The sequence below is a fragment of the Lepisma saccharinum genome, chromosome 8 (genome assembly GCF_977018435.1).
Source record: "Lepisma saccharinum chromosome 8, izLepSacc3.1, whole genome shotgun sequence".
NCBI classification, from domain to species: domain Eukaryota; kingdom Metazoa; phylum Arthropoda; class Insecta; order Zygentoma; family Lepismatidae; genus Lepisma; species Lepisma saccharinum.
Genome location: NC_139236.1, coordinates 74,401,923 through 74,420,675, shown reverse-complemented (window position 1 = coordinate 74,420,675; position 18,753 = coordinate 74,401,923). Strand labels below are relative to the sequence as shown.

Here is an 18,753-nt window from a genome sequence, read left to right as displayed (position 1 = left end):
AGGTGGATTTGAGGCTGGTGATAAAATATTATCCAAGAGCCACACAGTATTGTTTCCTATGCGCCTGTTGCCAGGATTCTTCTCAGATTACAAAGATATTATGTGGAAGGGTGGTTTAAGAATTACATTTAGAAGAGCTGCCAATGATAATAATGCTTTGATGAGGTACAGTACATTAAACTCTACAGGGGAAGCTCTGCCTAATACCCTACCTGATGAAGGCAAATGCATTATTCAGACTATGGAGCTAAGAATGCCAGTTGTTGAATATGAGGCCAGTTATGCTCTTAAATACAAAGCAGATATAATAAAAAATCCACAGATTCCTTTACAATTTTATACATATCAATGTGTGCAGAAGCCTGCCACTGGTAGCTATTATGAGTTTGATGCTACAAATTCATTCTCCAGTATACAATATGACATGCCAGATTTTGTGGTGGTACTGTTTCAGACTGGAAGACACAATAATCAGGAAAAAAATTCAAGTAAATTTGATAACTGCAACATCAAGAACATATATCTTAAAAATGGCAGAAATGAGGTGTTTCCTAGAGAAAATTATAATTTAAACATGTCCAAGGATGATTTCCTCAAATTATATGAAGCATTTACAGCATACAAAAGGGTCACCACTGGCAATACAGACATGTATTACACACCAGATGAATTCAAAGCACAGAGACCCATGTTTGTCATCAACGCCTCAAAAAGGAAACGAGTTGTGGTTAATGACAGGACAAACATTAAAATTATCTGTGAATTCCACGATACACTCCCTGATGACACTATATGTAGTGTTATTCTTATAGGTGAAAAATCATATATTTATGATGTAAGAAATGAGAGAGTCACAGAGCAATTCTAGAAAACCTCTGCAAAATGCATTGTCTTAGTACTAGATATGCAAGTTGGGCCCGGTGTCCAATTGAAATATTGAGCATATTCCAGGTAACATATTAACATAACAGCAACAAGTATTTAAGCATATATTACATTATACTACTGTGTAAGCAAAAGCTCTTATGAGCATTTTTGGCTTAGTTTTAGGTGTGGCCAAAACAATATCAAGAGGGGCATATTTTTGACAAGCTTATGGACAACAATCTCACAGATTCAGCCATTTGCACACATGGGCAAATCTGTCTGTTGAGCCTTCTTCATTTGTACACTAGGGCTCAAGATTCTTTAGATTCAACTGTGTCCACACTTGGCCGATTGATTCATATAGACATCTTGACATTGTTTTAAGTATAGCCGAATCAATCTGTTTAATCATATGAGCTCTTCATTTGTACACTGTGTGATTCTTCATTTGTACAATTTTTTAAAACAATTTATTGGCCTTTAGAATGTATACACACATACATATCCATACATATATACATACACATACAGCACATATACATATCTAAAGGGGGAAACCTCGAGAAGTAGCCCGCCTCCACCCGCGTACTTTCGAGGGTATGCTCTCAATGTCCTGGTACCTTTAAATAAACCAGGACGTCAGTTTCCTGAATTTAAACGGTTCCCCCGCCTTTTTATCCTACTTCTTCTCATCTTTATTTTCATACATAAAATACAATTACAAAAAAATAAAATAAAATACATGGAGATTCTATACATAGCTACATTTAATAATTTTTAGTTTGTATTATTTTAATAGACCGTTCTGGTGACCGGAACAAGTCTTAAAGATTTCTTGTAAATTTACTGTGCATTTGTATGATTGGTAGTTAATTAAATTTGTTAATAGTAGTTATGGATTAGTTTATGTTAGTTTATTGGTTAGTTTTAGTTATCGTATAGATAGTACTATAGGAAATGCTATGTACAGGAGGGACAACCATTCTGGTATCCAGAACTGTTTTAAGCTTGAGGGGAGAGTATGATGGGGTGAGAGCTTAGATTGGGGTGAATGATTGCTTGGATTAGTAGATGTGGTAGATGTGGCAGAAAAGCAACTCTAATTAACAAAAATCAAATATCCACTCCCTCTCTCTACCACATGAATGACTATTACCAAAAGGTAGACTTGGGAAACAAAGATTTAAGCAGTTCAAACTTCATAGCAACACACCCAAGAAAAACTTCCGAACACATTAGGCACCTTTAATACAAGACTACTAAAAATGTCGCAACAATTCTAGATACTGAAAATTACAAAATCATTTCCCGAAGTCTGAATCTGGAAAGGAATATTTCCTCCCAATCCTGATACATTATACGGAATCCCATACACCCTAATAAATTACAAAATCAATAAGTGTCTTTGTTATGTTGCTAGAGTAATACAGGATATAATTGTAAAGATAAGTGAGAATTCCAGGTAGGAATGTGTTCTGTATTTTTCACAGAGGGGGCAAGCAGGCTCTCAGGGGGGCAGTTGCCCCCCTGCCCCCCTCTAGCTACGGGCCTGCATGCACTTTGATTTATCCTCTCAACTGATACATTTAATTTATTGCAAGTTATGCATATGGTAAATCTGTAAAAGGCCGTCCTCTTTTACCAATAATATATATAATTCTAAACACGTTACAGGTTGATTCTCTGTATTTTTGATTGAGTATGTTAATTGATTCATCTATTTGGTTCAATTTATAACTTTTTAGCACATTCTCGGTGCTATTGCGTTTCTCATGATCATGACATATGATCGACGAGGAGCGCTCGACAGTGAACGGTGGGGTGGGAGAAGGAGCGCAACCACGAATATTTTTTTATCCGGGGTAGTGTTGCCCACGAGACGAGACGAGGCTTTGGTCTGTCTCGTCTCGTGTCCCGTTTCGAAAATATTCGTTTGTCCCGTCTCGTGTCCAGTCTCGAAGGGTTCTGTCCCGTCTCGTCTCGTCTTGTAAAAGTGATCCGGGTTATCATTCCAGCAAAGGTCAAAGTAGCACAAACACAAAATATTTTTTTCCGGAAAGTGGGATAAAGCTCCAAATATTTTACCCATTGCGCGGTGAGAATAAATAAGGTTCGTTAATCAGGAGGACATTAATATTAAAAATGCAGTTTGTTGGTTGATTGCTAGGTATCTTATGAAATCTACCTTGTGGTTTTTCTCGCTTCCAAACAACTGTCTATCCATCGTACATTTAAGTGAGTGCTCTTTTACATTACTGCTATCTACCTTTTGGAAGTTTCGAAATGTTTTCATGTGGACCTTCTTTCTTTCTGAATGTCGAACTTCCGTGCACTATGAAAATTTAAATTTTTTAAAAATTCTAAGTTTGGCGCTAGGGGCAACAAAAAAGTTTATAAATGTGTAGTACGAACACAAAAGACTATTCAAAATTCCAATACTTAGTATATTACAAATAGAAAGCATTTATTGTTCTTAATATTGTTAAACATCTCCTTCTATGACATAAATTTCATAAAGTGTTTCTTTCTGAAATTGTGCTGTTTATGTTCAGCTTATGACGCACATACTTGTTTGTTTTCCCTTTAGCCTCTAAGGTTGGTACCACCACCGCTTGATAAAATTTATCTTTCGGCAGGCACCCATCTAGAAATATATGTCCGGGGAGGGTGTCCGAGCCAAGTGTTTCAGAAAAATGATAATAATAACAATTAAGCAAATGTTTAAATAAATACATTAATTTAATTCATAGGTCTATTCACTTGAATATGTAAATTAATTAATTCTATTATTATTATTATTATTATTACATGAAATGTTACAAAGACGGTACAAGAATAATAATATAACAGCACGAATATTAGCTAATTTCTAGCTTACATGTAGTTAGATCGCCAAAATTTGCATAAAGACAGCTGTCCTGGTAAGGAAATTAATGTAAAAAAGGTGATGAATTGAATATTTGCTGAATATCAAAAAAGGATGTTAAATCCAGTTGACGAAAAATAAAGTTCCTGATTATAATATTTTATGCTCATTACTGTAAGTAGTAGTGTACATAAGTCTTTATTGATACTGTCATTCAAAGCCGTATGATCCCAATAGAAATAAGTAACCGTCGATTATGCTAAACAAATACATTATTTGTTTTGCTAGAACAAGGCTAGGATGCAAGAAGCCGTTCCTGCAAAAGTGCATGTTTCACGAAGCGAAGAAACGTGTCAAAACCACCACGTATGGAAGGCAAACCTGCGTTTCTTTTATATCGCACGTTTACAGAGCCGTGCCTCCTGAAATTATAAAAATCCCAACTTCAATGATTCTTTTAGACATGCTATAGTTGAAAAGAATATGTTTAGATGCACCAAAAGTGCATCATTATCAAAATCAACATATTTGTGTAAATTGGGTGCCTCCCGACGGCGTAGTAATAACGTCGAGGTCTTGCAATCAAGGATCCCAGCGTTCGATACCCAATGGAGGCACAAAGTGTATCGGATCCCACTTTAAACTGTAGGCCGGTTCGCGATTTAGCCTATTTGTGAATCAAGTGGACTTAAAGAAAGAAACAATATCAACCTTAAGAATATTAGAATCCACTAATTCACCCGCAGGTAAGTCAAGTTTCTCACATCCCTCTTCATCCTCGTTCATAGACTTCCTGCAATACTCTTGTGCATGTGTGTTGCATCCCACCAGGTGCTTGGTTGGTTGGTTTGTTGATTTGGTGTTTTAAGTCCACTTTGTGCACAGTAAGGCTAATCGGGACTGGACATACAGTTTAAAGTGGGATCCGAACCACTATGTGCCTCCACCGGGTATCGAACCCGGGACCCCTTGATTACAAGGCAACGAAGCTACCACTGCGCCATTGGGGAGGCTCATCCCACCAGATGCGAGAAATGTGAAGAGTTATTCTTTCCCTGTACTGCGGTATTTATTTTCATATCTAAGGCTAAATTCTCGTTTTATCTGAACTTTTAAAGAATGTGTAAAATACGTCTCTATCTTTAAACAACCACCCTTTCTCATGTATGTGTAAAATAATTCCACTCTGTCTCAGAAAACCTCTTCCTACGATCAAATGGCGGAAACAACTCTCAACTCTTAACAATTATAAATTTATACTTACATTTGCTATCATTTATACAAACAGTAGTACATATCACGTCCTTTGGTGCAACACTGTCAACAGCTAATGTTACTTTCCTCGTCCTAATAAATTTACTTCCAACCAGTGACGGCGCCAGGGAATGTGACTGGGGGGCGGAAGGGAGGCAACAAAATATTGTTGGGGGGCAGTCACACTAAAACGCCCGAAAACACTACACACCCACACACACACACACACTCACACACACACACACACACACACACACACACACACACACATATATATATATATATATATATATATATATATATAAAAATAATACTTATAAGAATAATAATTATTATTATATTCCTGTATGGTGTTTTGTGTTTGTCCTTTGTTTAGATTTGGACGTTTACTGCCTACATTTACTTCTTGATTACGAGTTCATCTCCATATGATTAGTTTTAATAAAGGCATTAATTCCCTTTTTTTATTCGTAAGTTGCGTTGTCTCTAAGGGCCTACTTGAGAATTGGAAGACATTCATAATTTTATAATTCATCGTCTTTCTTGAGACGAAACTACTGATATAAATATTTAAGTTATAAGATAATAATATAAATGACGCAAATAAATACTTCGAAGAGTTTAATTTTCTTGCAAAATAAACATGACGTTGGAAGAAATTAACCTTTTTAAGTATTAGAAACAACGAAAACCACTTAGTGAAATGCAATTCTTCTGTAGGAGAATTCTACTCTATGTGCTTTGGAGAACACATTGCCCGCCTTTGGTACGTCCAGGACTTGACATTTCTTCTCAATGCCAAGGATAGCCAAATGAGGTAGTTTGCATCAAGCTATCCTGTTTCGAGCAAGCATTTTCAAAGATTTTAAGGACGAAACGGTTCTTTCACATTCACACGCTGCATTGGAAACTGGAATTGTTACAGATAATACAACTAGAGTGTGAACCTTGTGAAATGTCAATTTATAGTTTCCTAGGATTTCAAAGAAATCCATTAAGTGGAGTACTTCCGTGCCATCTTCGTAACGCTGAAGAGTTTTGGGCAAAATTTGTGTTTCACCTTTCAGGGAAATGTTATCACTGGATTAAAAATCTGAAGAACGTTACAGTTATCTTATAATTCAAGAAATATTCTGACCTGGCATTACTTACTCTTACTCTACCACTCCCACGTATATCTGTGCTACACAATTACAGGTACCTATAAAGTTCGTGGAAAGAAGTTCTTCAATTTTGATATGTACGAAAAAGAGCGAACCTACATCTAATGATTGAAAAGTGGCAAATCCTAATAAGCGTTCTTTTACCTGCCCGCGATATGTTTTGAACCGAATTTTAAGTGAAAAAAGTAAAGTGCTCCCCTGTGCATAGCACCACGCCATGAAGGCGTATAGGGGGTGTGGGAGTAACACCCCACACTTTCTTGATCCGGTCGTGAATGGGGCTGATGTGATCAGCATCACGCCCCTGACTGCCTTTACACCCCAGGGTTTCCCCTAATTTGCATTTTAAGGTTCAAGTTCAATATATTTACGAATAATATCCGCTCATTTTGAAAATAACTTCAAGAGTATCGAAGAAATTCCCTTTGTTAAGGTTTGCCTCAGACTCATTATCTCGAAATTCAAGTCCCTGAATAGTAAGAAACCGCGATGAATCCACAACAACTGACATGTAGTGTCGGTTTTTCTTGGATCACCTTTGGTCCCGGGTTTGATACCCAGTGGAGGCACTTTAAACTGTAGGTCCAGTCTCGATTAGCCTTACTGTGCATTAAGTGAACTTCAAACACCAAATCAACCAACCAACCAACCAAATTTTGAATCAACTTTGAATGTCTTTTACTAATTAGCGTAGTCACTAACGACCCACGATTAGAATAATATGCCCGTACTACAGATGATGTTTTGTGGTCCTTAAAATATTCGAGATGTTTTAAAACCATCCACATTCCATGCTATTTCCCAGTTCTTAAAACTTGTTAAAACTTAGTTTAATCTCGACGATTACAGAACATAAATGAATGAGAAATCACCTATGCCCAGGTCGGCGCTCGAATCTTGAACGAAAGTCACACACACATAGCTATATATACTAAAACAAATTAACATTTGTTAGTCAAGCCGGTATTATAACCAGGCAAGTGATGTCATGCGGAATACACCAATTTGAAAAGGTGAAAATCGTCATACTCTTATAAATGAACTCTCTTATTATTCGATAATTAATTAACTTCAGTTGGGGGCGGGGAGAGAGGGGGCGAAGTATCTGACTTGGGGCGCCCCCGTCTGCTCCCCCTCTGGCATTGTCACTGCTTCCAACCCTCTAATAACTTCGCTGCTGAGTGCTGATAGCCTCAGCTTCGAAATGGAAGTTTGTGTGTCGGCGAATATTACAAAGAACTTGTTAATCTTACAAGGGATAAGATGTTCACTGTTCCTCTTTCATTCAAAGTCTGCCGTTTTCATTTGCTTTCAGCTTCTCCTCGCAGCTGAAAAAAATCCTAAGTGTCCATCGTATTATTGTTCCTGCAAAACTTCCTGTTGGCAAGCAAAGCAAATTACAGAATTTTTATTGCCCTCCCTTGCATCAACTTTCATTCCTAGGTCTGATTTATGGCACTTGCCTGCTTCTGCAGGTCAACCTCGCTTCGATGTTTGCTTCCTGAAGCAATGGTGTCCATTATTCAAAGCGAAACCTTTGTCAGTGGGGAGCGGCGAAAAATAGTCTCGAAATACACTCTGGTCGTGTGGTGGGCTGAGCTTCCGCACCCCTGGCATTGCTGTCAACTTCCCTCTGAAGTTTCATAAAACTACTTTGTGAAATTTTGTTTAGATACTATAGTGGAACCACAAGCAAAGAAACCTGCGCAGACCCGCGACTCCTATGCACCGTACTCCCGCGAGGAGGGGAGGGGAGAGTGGACCATGCTTTCTTATGGTCCGAGCTGAACGGAAGAAAGGAAAGCTGCGCGGGGACCTTTCGTCCGAGGTTTTCTTCCTTGTGGTCGCTTTATACATGTATTTTGCTCAAAAACTTGATGAAGGCTAAATTCACAGAATAAATAGAACAGCTACAACATTCGTTCATCTGATTTACAGAAAGGCTAATAGGGGCTGAACCACAGTTTAAAGTGGGATCCAAATCACTATGTGCCTTCACCGGGTATCGAATCCGGGACCCCTTGATTACAAGACGACGACGCTACCACTGTACCATCGGGGAGTCCCCTCATAAAACAAAGTTTCCTCCTACTACGATTATACAGAACTTACTTACTTCATTTGAAATCTATTCTATATCAGCCTCAGTATTTCATTATTACAATCAAAGGAATAATATTCTCCTTAAATAATAAATAAATAAAATAAAAGCATTGAAAATATCTTCAAACGGACGTAAAATAATCGAATCCAACCACTTGAGGAATACCTGAGGGGAACAATAAGAATTTTCTCAACAAAGACATTTCCGAAATTTCCATAACATTCTAATAATTTCGCAACCCGTGCAAATAATCACGTGGTAAAATCTTGTCATGGTTCCCTGTAAACACTAAAATCACCAAATTAGTTCTTTCCAAATTTCCTGTATTTTCTCCTCCTCTTTAGCTCTCAGCTGTTGGGAGTGGGATAATGCTAGGTTATTTGTTCCTAATTATCTCCTTCTCTCAGTCTTGCTAATATCTTGGACTCCCAAATAACTTTTCCAACTCCATCAATTTATACTGCCATGTTTCCTACAATGTTTCTCTTACTTCCTAATAACATTCACTTCTGTACACCCTTTGATGTAAAAATTAAATAATAATAATAATAAACCCTATCCGACGGTGCGTTTATCTTTCCAACCTATAGAGCTGCGACTATTTTTCAATATAAATCTCGGACTCACACTCCACGATGTTTTGGCCCCTCCTTCCACCTTCTCTACCTGCCCTTTTACTTGATGTAATTCAGAATTGTATTAGTATCTGGAGTACTATCGTAACATAAAATTATAAACCTGGAATAAATTCAATGAAAAAATGGGGAGTAGCGCTGTGTTTCGAAAGAGTATTGAAAATAAGTTGTCTTGTCTTGTCCCGTGACCAACACTAATCCGGTGGGCAAATACCAGGATAAAAGTGGAAATAATAATAATTATAATGCCATTGTTATTATTATTATTATTATTATTATAGTGGTGTTGGTAATAGTAGTAGTAGTTTCAGACACTGGTAGTGCAGAAAACATCGAACATTAAGCACTTTGACATGATCGTTTCGGACGCTCCCGATGGCGACACCCCATGCAGCGATGTCCGTTGAACAGTGGAAACTGCGGGCTGTTTTGCAAAATTTGACAAGAATTTTTTTTTACAAATTTTAGAAATCTGAAAATTAATAATTGTGTTTAAAACCTTTCTGTCTGCACCGTACTAAAATTTCATCACGATCGGAATACCCGTTTTATTATTAATATAAATTCAAAGAGCGATGGTTTGCAAAACTTACGATGATATAAAATCATACACGAAAGAAATTGGTTAGCATAGATTAACGCAGAATTGAATAAGCTAAATTTTGATGTAATTCGTTTTTATGTAGGTCTACTGTTTAATTTTTAATTCGAGTCAATACTCGAGAATCTATAATTTTTAATCCGACAGTAAAACCCAGTGGTGTACCCAAATGAAGGTTGGTGGGGGTCGTAACCCCCCCTTAGGCCCAGTATTCCTAAAATAAGAACGTGAAAGACAGGAGAAGATGGCAAAATGAGGGCTGACTACTAAAAAAGTATAGCTACGTAATCTTCCCTAGCTCGGCCTTTCCAAATTCCTGGGTACGCCACTGCTAAAACCAGATTTACTTTACTATCCGACTGCTTCAGATACCAAGCGCCTATCTTGGCGATTGTTTGTAGATTACTATTTCTTTTTGTAACAAATGCAATGTCAACCCTGACCCTCCACAATTGCGGAGTAGAAACTTAGTCGCCTTGTAATCAAAGGGTCTCGGGTTCTACTATAATGGTGAAGGTACAGAAAGGTTTGCTTGTATCTTTATTTGAACTGACTCGATTTGGTTTTTGTTATTTAGCGTCGCTTTTCTGCCACTTTTGGCTAATCGCGACGACGAGGATGAGTCATGATATGATAAAAGCGATGAAGGGACACTCATAAAGAACACCCATGCCAAGGCCGGGATTCGAATCAGGGACCTCTGGCCTCGTAGCTCACTGTGCTGACCACTCCGCCACGGAAGTCGGCTTGTTTCCGTCTATAAATTGTAGGTAGCCTATCCTTGCGTAGGCAACATCAATTCATTGTTATCAACCACGACCAGCGTTGTGTGGTCAGTGGCGCAACCATAGGGGGGCAGGGGTTCATTGTCCCCTCCCCCAACCTTCGACGGAAGTCAATTATAGGGGGAGCAAGGGGGGCAAACATTGACGGCAAGGGCACCTGCAGGGGGAGCACAGAGGAGCAATTACCCCATTCGATTTCAAAATTTTATCCAAATAAAAATACATTTCGTAAAATTTTCTTGTTCGTTTCGCTCGCAATACCTGCTTTTCTCAGTTTCGTCAAGTTCAGAGCCGTAGCTAGGTGACGGCGGGAATCTGCTTTGGGCGCCGAATGATCTAAATGAGTGAATGTTGTAAAAGAGAGAATGCCATGATGCTCTATTAAATCAATATTGTTTCCAATTGCAAAAATTGGATCTCAAAATTTTCTTGCTCGCTTCGCTTGCAATGTAATTCTTTTGTGTAATGTAATGTATTTAAATGATGTGTGTTTTATATATGTATTCAATAAACTTTAAATACGTACATAATTTAGTGTTAGCATATTGCATATGTATTTTCTTATTTCATGTCGCTCCATGTTGCATATGTGTAAAACATATGTTGTACATGAAAGTTATACATGTTATATGTACAAAAATTATTATCATCGGAATGCATTTACCATTCATTTCCAGCCATTCAAAAATTCAGTTTGTGTGCTTGTTTTCCTTTATTAGCTAATGTAAAATTGCTGGTGTTGAAAAAATATTTCAAATCGTTTGTTCGAAACAAATGCCTTAGCACCGACTTCAACCCCCTTTTTGCGTAATTTACGAGGATAATAACGTGTTTGATACTACTGCTACTACAACCACTAGTAATAATAATAATAACGTCATTATTAATGTTGTTGTTGTTGTTATTATTATTATTGTTATAATTGGTACATTTATCCTGGTACTTGCCCCCCCCCCCCAGTGGGTTGCGTCTCTGTGTGTGGTTGCACAAGATAAACCTCTGCTTTTCGAGGGCTCGTAGCGTCAGAACGAGGTGTCGAACACGATAAGGTTATCAAGCGGAGTTGTTTGCTTTAATGGCCTTTATACGGCGTGAAAATTTGTTCGCTGAACGCACTGTATGTGTTGTTTACACTATACATCGATATTCCAGACGGGATTTTACCTTCGAAACGAATGTTGATAAATCTAGACGAGACCGAGAAAGATACAAGCATTTTCAAGTCAAGACGAGATCGACACCCTGCCAAGTCTGAAAACTGGCGTGGGCAGACAGATGGATACGGTCTGTATATCGGGGGAGTCATAAGAAGGGCGGGGCACTGTTATTAAATAATGTCTTCGATGTCACCGGAATGGTTGGCCTTGACGTCATTGCAAGTCGATATCCTTTAGCCTTCTGCTCGCTACATAATTTTTCAAAAATAAATGATAGTTACGTGCTTCCTATGTTCCTGAGAACATCACCATCTGAATATATTATTTTCAGCAACGTCTTAACTACCGGCTTTGTGAACACTGGCAGGCTTTGATGAATTTCACTTATACGTGTATTTCATATGAACGTTCGCTTCTCACTTCGACGTAGATTTTAAAGATTTTTTTCTCGAAACTATGCATAATAATAACGTCAAAAGCTTTTCTATGTTTCATTCTTGAAAATTATACCTTTTCCAGTGAAATCCTAAATGAGGATAATAATACAAGGCCCTTTTGTACGTTAATATACCGTCTAATAAATAATTTTAATGACTACTGTAATGCGGCTCAGAAAATGAAACAATAGTTGAAGGAAATATCCGAGTACCTTTGTAAGTAAGGGTTGTATTCAATAGAGGCATATGTTCAGTGGCAGACAGAACGAAGGCGAATGACTTCTACGTTGAACTTCAGATATCCCTTCGTACGGATTTTCGTCGTCGTTGGTAAGTCTTACGGAAACTCTTCAGTACATTACAGTACAGTTGAAAATATAATAGTAGCCATGATTCGTGTAATGAATGAAACAAAAAATGCGAACGAAGCATGGAAACATTTTTTAGTTACAAATGATCAGTGTCAACATCTGGAACGTGATCAGGATTGGAATGTTACAGGTTTTACATATTTCAAACAAATACTAATGTTATTTTCAGATTTATTTTTTAATTGGATAGAATATTCTGTATGTCACAGTACATTGCTTGCCACCCTTCTGAAATATACACGTCTCCGAAGAATATTATTGTAAATAGGAATTGTAGCTTTCCTGGCGACGTGATTCGAAAAGGTGTTCTCGGGTTACCAACGAGGTTAGATTGGAGTTAGCTTCCAACGTTTCGAGCGCATACATTGCTCTCATCATCAGGGAATACAGAAAAGGGGTGGAAAGGGAAAACCCCACCCCGAAAAGGAGCTCGCGGAGTTGAGTGGTGCCCGACCTAGGTCACCCGGTAACCACACCCAAAGGCGCAGAACTCGCCTGAGACACTAATGTATTCTCCAAATACATTATAGCCCCATGTTTGGTCTTTACCTAGGCCTAGTCTTCCCCTCAAAATAGATCCAGTCAAGCCGGATTTCTCCCTTGGGGAAACCTCCATTTCATGCAGGCATGCTCTAGTAACGAACTACCTACAGGATATCTGGTATCATGCTTCCTGGTTTATAGTCTTGTCAAAGAAGACTTTTACGAAGTGTCGAAATTAGAAAGAGTTGAAAAGACTACAAGAGAGTGAAGGGAAACTCCAGAGTAAAAATCCAGCAAGCTGGGAAAAACCTCGGTCGCATCTTGAATTCTCATGAGTTTCATCTAGATTCTAGTGTGCTAGGAACCTCCACGTTAGAAGGGTGAGGAACATCGCACACCCTAAAGGTTCAATCCTAGGAGAGAGGATGATATCGGGAATTAAGGAAAAAGGTGCAGGTTCAGCCCGAAGGCCTGAAGGGGGGAAGGCAAGGGGCGCTACGGGGTGGAGAAGCGGAGAAACATGCAGATGGATGGATAGCTTGCGGTGTTAGACCAAGCCTCTGCATGTCAGCGACCAAACCTCGGCATTCCGTCGGCACGCCAGACCGGATCTCCCGGCCGAATAACCACTCCTGACTAAGGATGCTGATGAGTGGGAAAACCATCCAAGGCTGGCCCTTGGGTTTGCGTATGACCCACTCGGAAGCTGAGCGACACCACGAAGTTGGGGATCGACGGGGGTGCGGGCTGTCGCTCCGGCGAAGAGCGTTGGTGGTCCTTAGAATGACCGCTTTTGATCCGAGAACCACACGGAGGGAGATCGGCCGAAATCTCTGCCTACGGGCGACGAAAGGGGGAGGACCCGACGTTCGTCTATACTGCGGAGCCTGCTATTGGTCACGATCGGGCTGTCGTAAGTCGTGAGCACTAGGAGGTTTTCTGGGGTGTCTACAAACTAGGTGCAATATAGCAAACAGCTCGTAAGCCAAGCGAGGTTTTGGGGTCCAAGGTTGGTCAAGGCGGAGGAACGAGCGCTCGAGAGCCCTCCCTGGTTGTTAATCGTGGATGGAGACAGATGCCGGGATACCTCTGTAACGCAAAAACTCTATTATCCTTCCTCTCTTCTACCTTCACTTTTACTTTCGCCTTCTAATTATACTACCGGTAAGTGCCCTAATAAGCATGCTATGGAGGGCCTCGAAGGGGAAGGGTACTCATACGCACTGAGAACCCCGAACCTAAGGGGGACGCTTACAAGACGAGGTTTTGCAGCAGACCTGTGCTGGGCCCCACTCATCCCGGCGGCCTTTTGTGGGCCGGATTACTTAACATTTCTGATTCTGATTCATTTCTATATTCGACATCGTTGGACTGGTGGCTCCAAGCGCGGGCGTTGGACATGCTCTCTATCAAAATTTGGGAAGGGGGCTTTGGTAGGGCAAGAGCGGCAGCTCGCATAGAGAACATGACTGAGTCCAGTACCAGACCGCAGGTAACGAGAACGACGAAGAATTTCCGGAATGGGAGGCGGCGGGTGGCAGTTGTCGGCGAGCATCGTGGGATGTCGGTGGCCACTTCGATCCCCACAGCGAACTTAGGGGGGAGGTGGGAGCGCCTGCGTGGATACCTAAGGGTGACAACCAAGCGCACAGCTCGACACACGACTCACGTACCCGGACGTACGTTCCCGTTTGCCTGTCGGACGAGACGACTCTGAAGTTCCTTTCTCCAACGGGGAAAGCTTAGAGCAGGAAGTTCCCTGGTTGCTACTGCAAGGACCCTAAAGCACCTCCCGAGCGGCGGGCAACCAACGCTCGTGGAGGAACTCAAGATTTCCTTTTAAAGGAAAATGAACATCGATAGTGCTGAAAGTACTTCATGGAACTGGAAGCCCCGACCCAAACTTCCCCCGCTAAGCGCAAAGTCCTTTTCAGGACCAAGTGCTTTTTGGCGGGAACATAATAGGAAGACGAATGTCATATTAGGGACCGAACAGTGCAACCCAGGGAAAGGTAACAACTCCCGATGCGACTAGCTGCACCTCCTGGCGCCTGGCACAAGCCCTAGTGGTGAAACATAAGACCGGGAGGAACGCAAGAACGAGGATGTCGCAGGAGGGGAAGTTACCTAGCAACGACCGCTCGAAAGCTCATTCAAGAGGAGGAGGGAGTCCGTGGACCTGGACAAAAGCAGGGATGAGGAGGAGAAAGGCGAAGTGCAGCAGAAGCTAATTAGATCCGACCGGGTTTGTGGCCCTTAGAAGGGCCGATTCACTCAAAGTCTGCTGGGGAGTACTGACCCCCAGCAGCAGCGCATTCATGCGCGCCTTTCGGGCACCGGGGACCGTCGTGCTCTCGAAAGACGGAGGTGTCTACCCACGATGGATCCGCCGGGTAGGTATGCACCAGCCGTACCAATCTCTCCTTTGTTCGCGAGGATCGAGGGTGCGGTAAAATTCCGATGGGCTCCGGCCCGTACGAATTGGTTCCGACGAGAAGTCACTGGCCCCTAAAGCTAAGAGAAACCAACGCTGCCCAACGCCCAGACCCGAAACTGAAGCGCCGATGCCCGGAGAAGCAGACGAGATGTCTCCCAACGGACTTGACCTGACATTGATTTCTTCTCCTTTTATACAGACGTCTTCTTAAATCTTCGATCCGGGCAACTTTTCGGCCTGTGTAACAAAATTAATCTTCGTTCGGCTTTTTGTCCAAAATTACGGTTGTCAGTCGGAATATGTAGGTCCTACTAACACTTAACAACTGCTGATGGCCTTCGGGCTGAACCTGCACCTTTCCTTAGGTGTGCCTGAGGATCATAATCTATTACTAAAACAATAAACCCATAAAATCCCGCCATAACCGATATTTGGTGACATATACCTGTCCTACCTATCCCATCTTCCTGGTGTCGTTTTTTTATTTAAGTTATACACAAGATACTTGCGAGTATATAGCATAGGCTACTAGGATACAACATTAATCGAACATTATTCATTGTATATGCTTCTACTATTTATACATATTTTAACACATAATTTTGAGAGAGCACCTTTTCTCGTCTTCCCTTTCCTTTTGCTGGTGCTGGTGGGGCCTACACAAGATTTTGGAAAGGAAGGGGGTGTTACGTGTACTTTTTGCTAGTAGTCAGTCTTCATTTTGCCATATTTTCCTGTATTTGACCTGCTCTCTCTCTCTCTCTTTTAATCCTGTGCCAAAGGGGAGGGTGGTATGGGCTCTACCAAGCCCCTCCCCTTTGGGTACAGCACTGATCGAACCTACGACAGACCTATGATTTTACTACAAATCTGCAGCGATAACCAACTTCTACATCTACTTATTCCAAGGTAGTGTTAGAACATGTGAAAGTAGTACAAATACTAGGCAATGGATAATGTACAATTGATATTGAATTGTATAAATAACCATTGTCACTAATATTTAGAGAATTATGATGGCATATTATTTGAGCACTACTTGGTAAATAGTATACTACCACGTATATGTTGGGGGCAGCTTGGACTGTAACTGAAAATGTATTTGGAATCCCACCTAACAATAAGCGCAGTAAGACCTTTACACCCCCCCCCACACACACACACCCCACACACACACACACATTTGCCATTAACATTTTCCATGTGTAGTACAAGTATAAGTCCATAAGTATAATTCTACTTATGCATCATATATCAGTTATATAGTTATAGTGTAATAAATTTACTTAGGAAAATTTCATCATCATAAGATTGGACTTTTTTTTTTACTTTCAGACATGAAGTTTGATCAGTTGATTCTGATCTTTGTGATCGGCTGTGCTGCTTCTTGCAATGCTCACATGGATTCGAAAATCAGTTCTTATTCGGCAACAAAGGCACATGAAGATGATATTCTGTCATGTGTAAATGAGATTTTAAGGAGGTATTTCAGTAATACAAGAACATTGCTTTTCCTGGAGGATCAGCAAACACATCACCTGAATGACGTCATAAGTGGAAATCGCAATATACCTCAACTAACAATTGCTATCGACAAAGGAAAAGGTGAGCTGATCAACTGGTTTGACAGTGGTGCAGGCTTTGATTACCTGATAACTATGAAAAAACCTTCACGTTTTCGAGTTGCTACCGACACCATTCACAATATCAATCATTGGAATTTCAACGCCAGACACTTGATAATAATTGAAAAGGGAACAAACGAGAAAATCATTAGAATTATATTTAAATTTTTGTACAGATTTCGTATGGTGAATGTTATTTTGTTGGTGCCATCAAGGAAGGGCGATTTGAATTTCCTTGGTCTGTACACGTACTTCCCATATTCAGACAGCTATTGCAACAATGTAGGAGAGATCCATATGGTAGATGCTTGGTTAGATGGACACTTTATGGTAGGGAGAAATCTATATCCCAACAAAGTAAGCAATTTGTACGGTTGTAAGATTCCCTTCGGACTTATACGTCCTATATGTCCATTTTGTTATACTAAAGATTTACCTGATGGCACGGAAGTTCTTACAGGAATATATGGAGGATATTTGACAGAATTCGCTAGGAGACTAGACATAACTTTCTCAATAGATGACATATACAGGACAGATTCAAAGTTCTCAATGTACATTGATAAGGATGGTAATAGAAATGGAGACTTATTAAGGATACAGGAACGTAAAATTGAGGGAACTATAAAACTATCAGAGGCTCGTGACTCCGTTACCGATGCATACGATATGGTACAAGCACGATATTCCTACGAAATGGGCTTTGCTGTGCCTCCAGCAACGCCTTACCCTTCTTGGATGAACTTGTACTTTCCGTTTGATTGCCTCTCTTGGCTTTTCCTTATGATTTCGTTCTTTGTAATGTCTGCCTTCTTGAAGCACACGCCACGGGCCAATGACGAGAAAGAACTACCATACCATCGATCGTCCCTCATGTACAACCTGGCTCTTGTTTTAGGACTTTCGGTGACCGAAATGCCTAAATCAGTGCCAGTAAGATTAGCATTTGCGTTGTGGCTATTCTGTACGCTGGTACTCAATTCAGGATACCAAGGTTCCCTGTTCAGTTTCACCACTAACCCTAAGATGGATCCCGCCATTGATACCATGGAAGATCTCCTGGAATCTAGACTGTTCCTAACAGGGACCGAAAAAATGCGCACGCAGTTCATGAAGCAAGAGGATAATCTATCCAGGGCTCTGCATCAGAGATGGGTTCGAAGTGATAAAGGTGTTTCCTACGAGGAGACTGTCAGACAAAACAAATATGCTATAATGTACAAAATCACGTACACTGACGAGATGTTATCAATATACAATCTTCATGATGCTGAAGGGAATTTACTGTTCCACGTTATGAAAGAAAGGGCTAGATCAGAACAAATGGTATTTTTCATGCGACCCTATTCACCGTTTACAGAACCCTTCGCGAAAGTAATAGATTCTTCTGTTGAAGCTGGATTAACTAAAGTCTGGGAATCGGAGTGTTATAAATTGTCCGACGAACATAGAAATGCAAGTCAATCTAAGTTCCGGAATAAAGAAAAGAATGTAATTCTTGGATTGAGGAACTTATTGGGCGCATTTGTGTTGCTACCCATTGGTCTTGGCCTCAGCATCATTGTGTTTTTATGCGAGTTGCTAGCGAGTAAAAGATACAGAGAAAACTAAGAAAGTCCAGAAACAACTGGCAAACTCATTGGTTTCTTCATATTACAACTATGAACATCAAGTTCTTTTAACTTGGGCATTTTTCTTAACCATTGATGCACAACTAATGAACATATTTTAAACAGAACATGAAAATATGTTGCAAAGCATATCTGTTGCCTGTTATGAAACATCCTATACGTAGGGTGCGACGTCTTACACTAATGATAGCTTTAGTTTTTTGTGTGGTTTCATGGGAAAACCATGCACACGTAAAACTGGCTGGCCACTGCCACAAACTACAACTGAAAATTGAAACTATTTACACGAAGCTGGGATTATCAATATCATCTGCTCAAGCCACAACATCTATTGTTA

The 18,753-nt window shown here is 40.3% G+C and overlaps 1 protein-coding gene across 1 annotated transcript; it reads left to right on the top strand.

The window, feature by feature from the left end:
- Nucleotides 1–13,365: 13,365 nt before the first annotated feature.
- LOC145991840 (uncharacterized) lies at nucleotides 13,366–18,396 on the top strand. The gene is made up of 3 exons (XM_083127883.1): nucleotides 13,366–13,636; nucleotides 16,496–16,765; nucleotides 17,216–18,396. Exons 1-3 carry the CDS (start codon nucleotides 13,366–13,368, stop codon nucleotides 18,394–18,396), a joined length of 1,722 nt encoding a protein of 573 aa, XP_082984009.1.
- The last annotated feature ends 357 nt before the right edge of the window (nucleotides 18,397–18,753 follow it).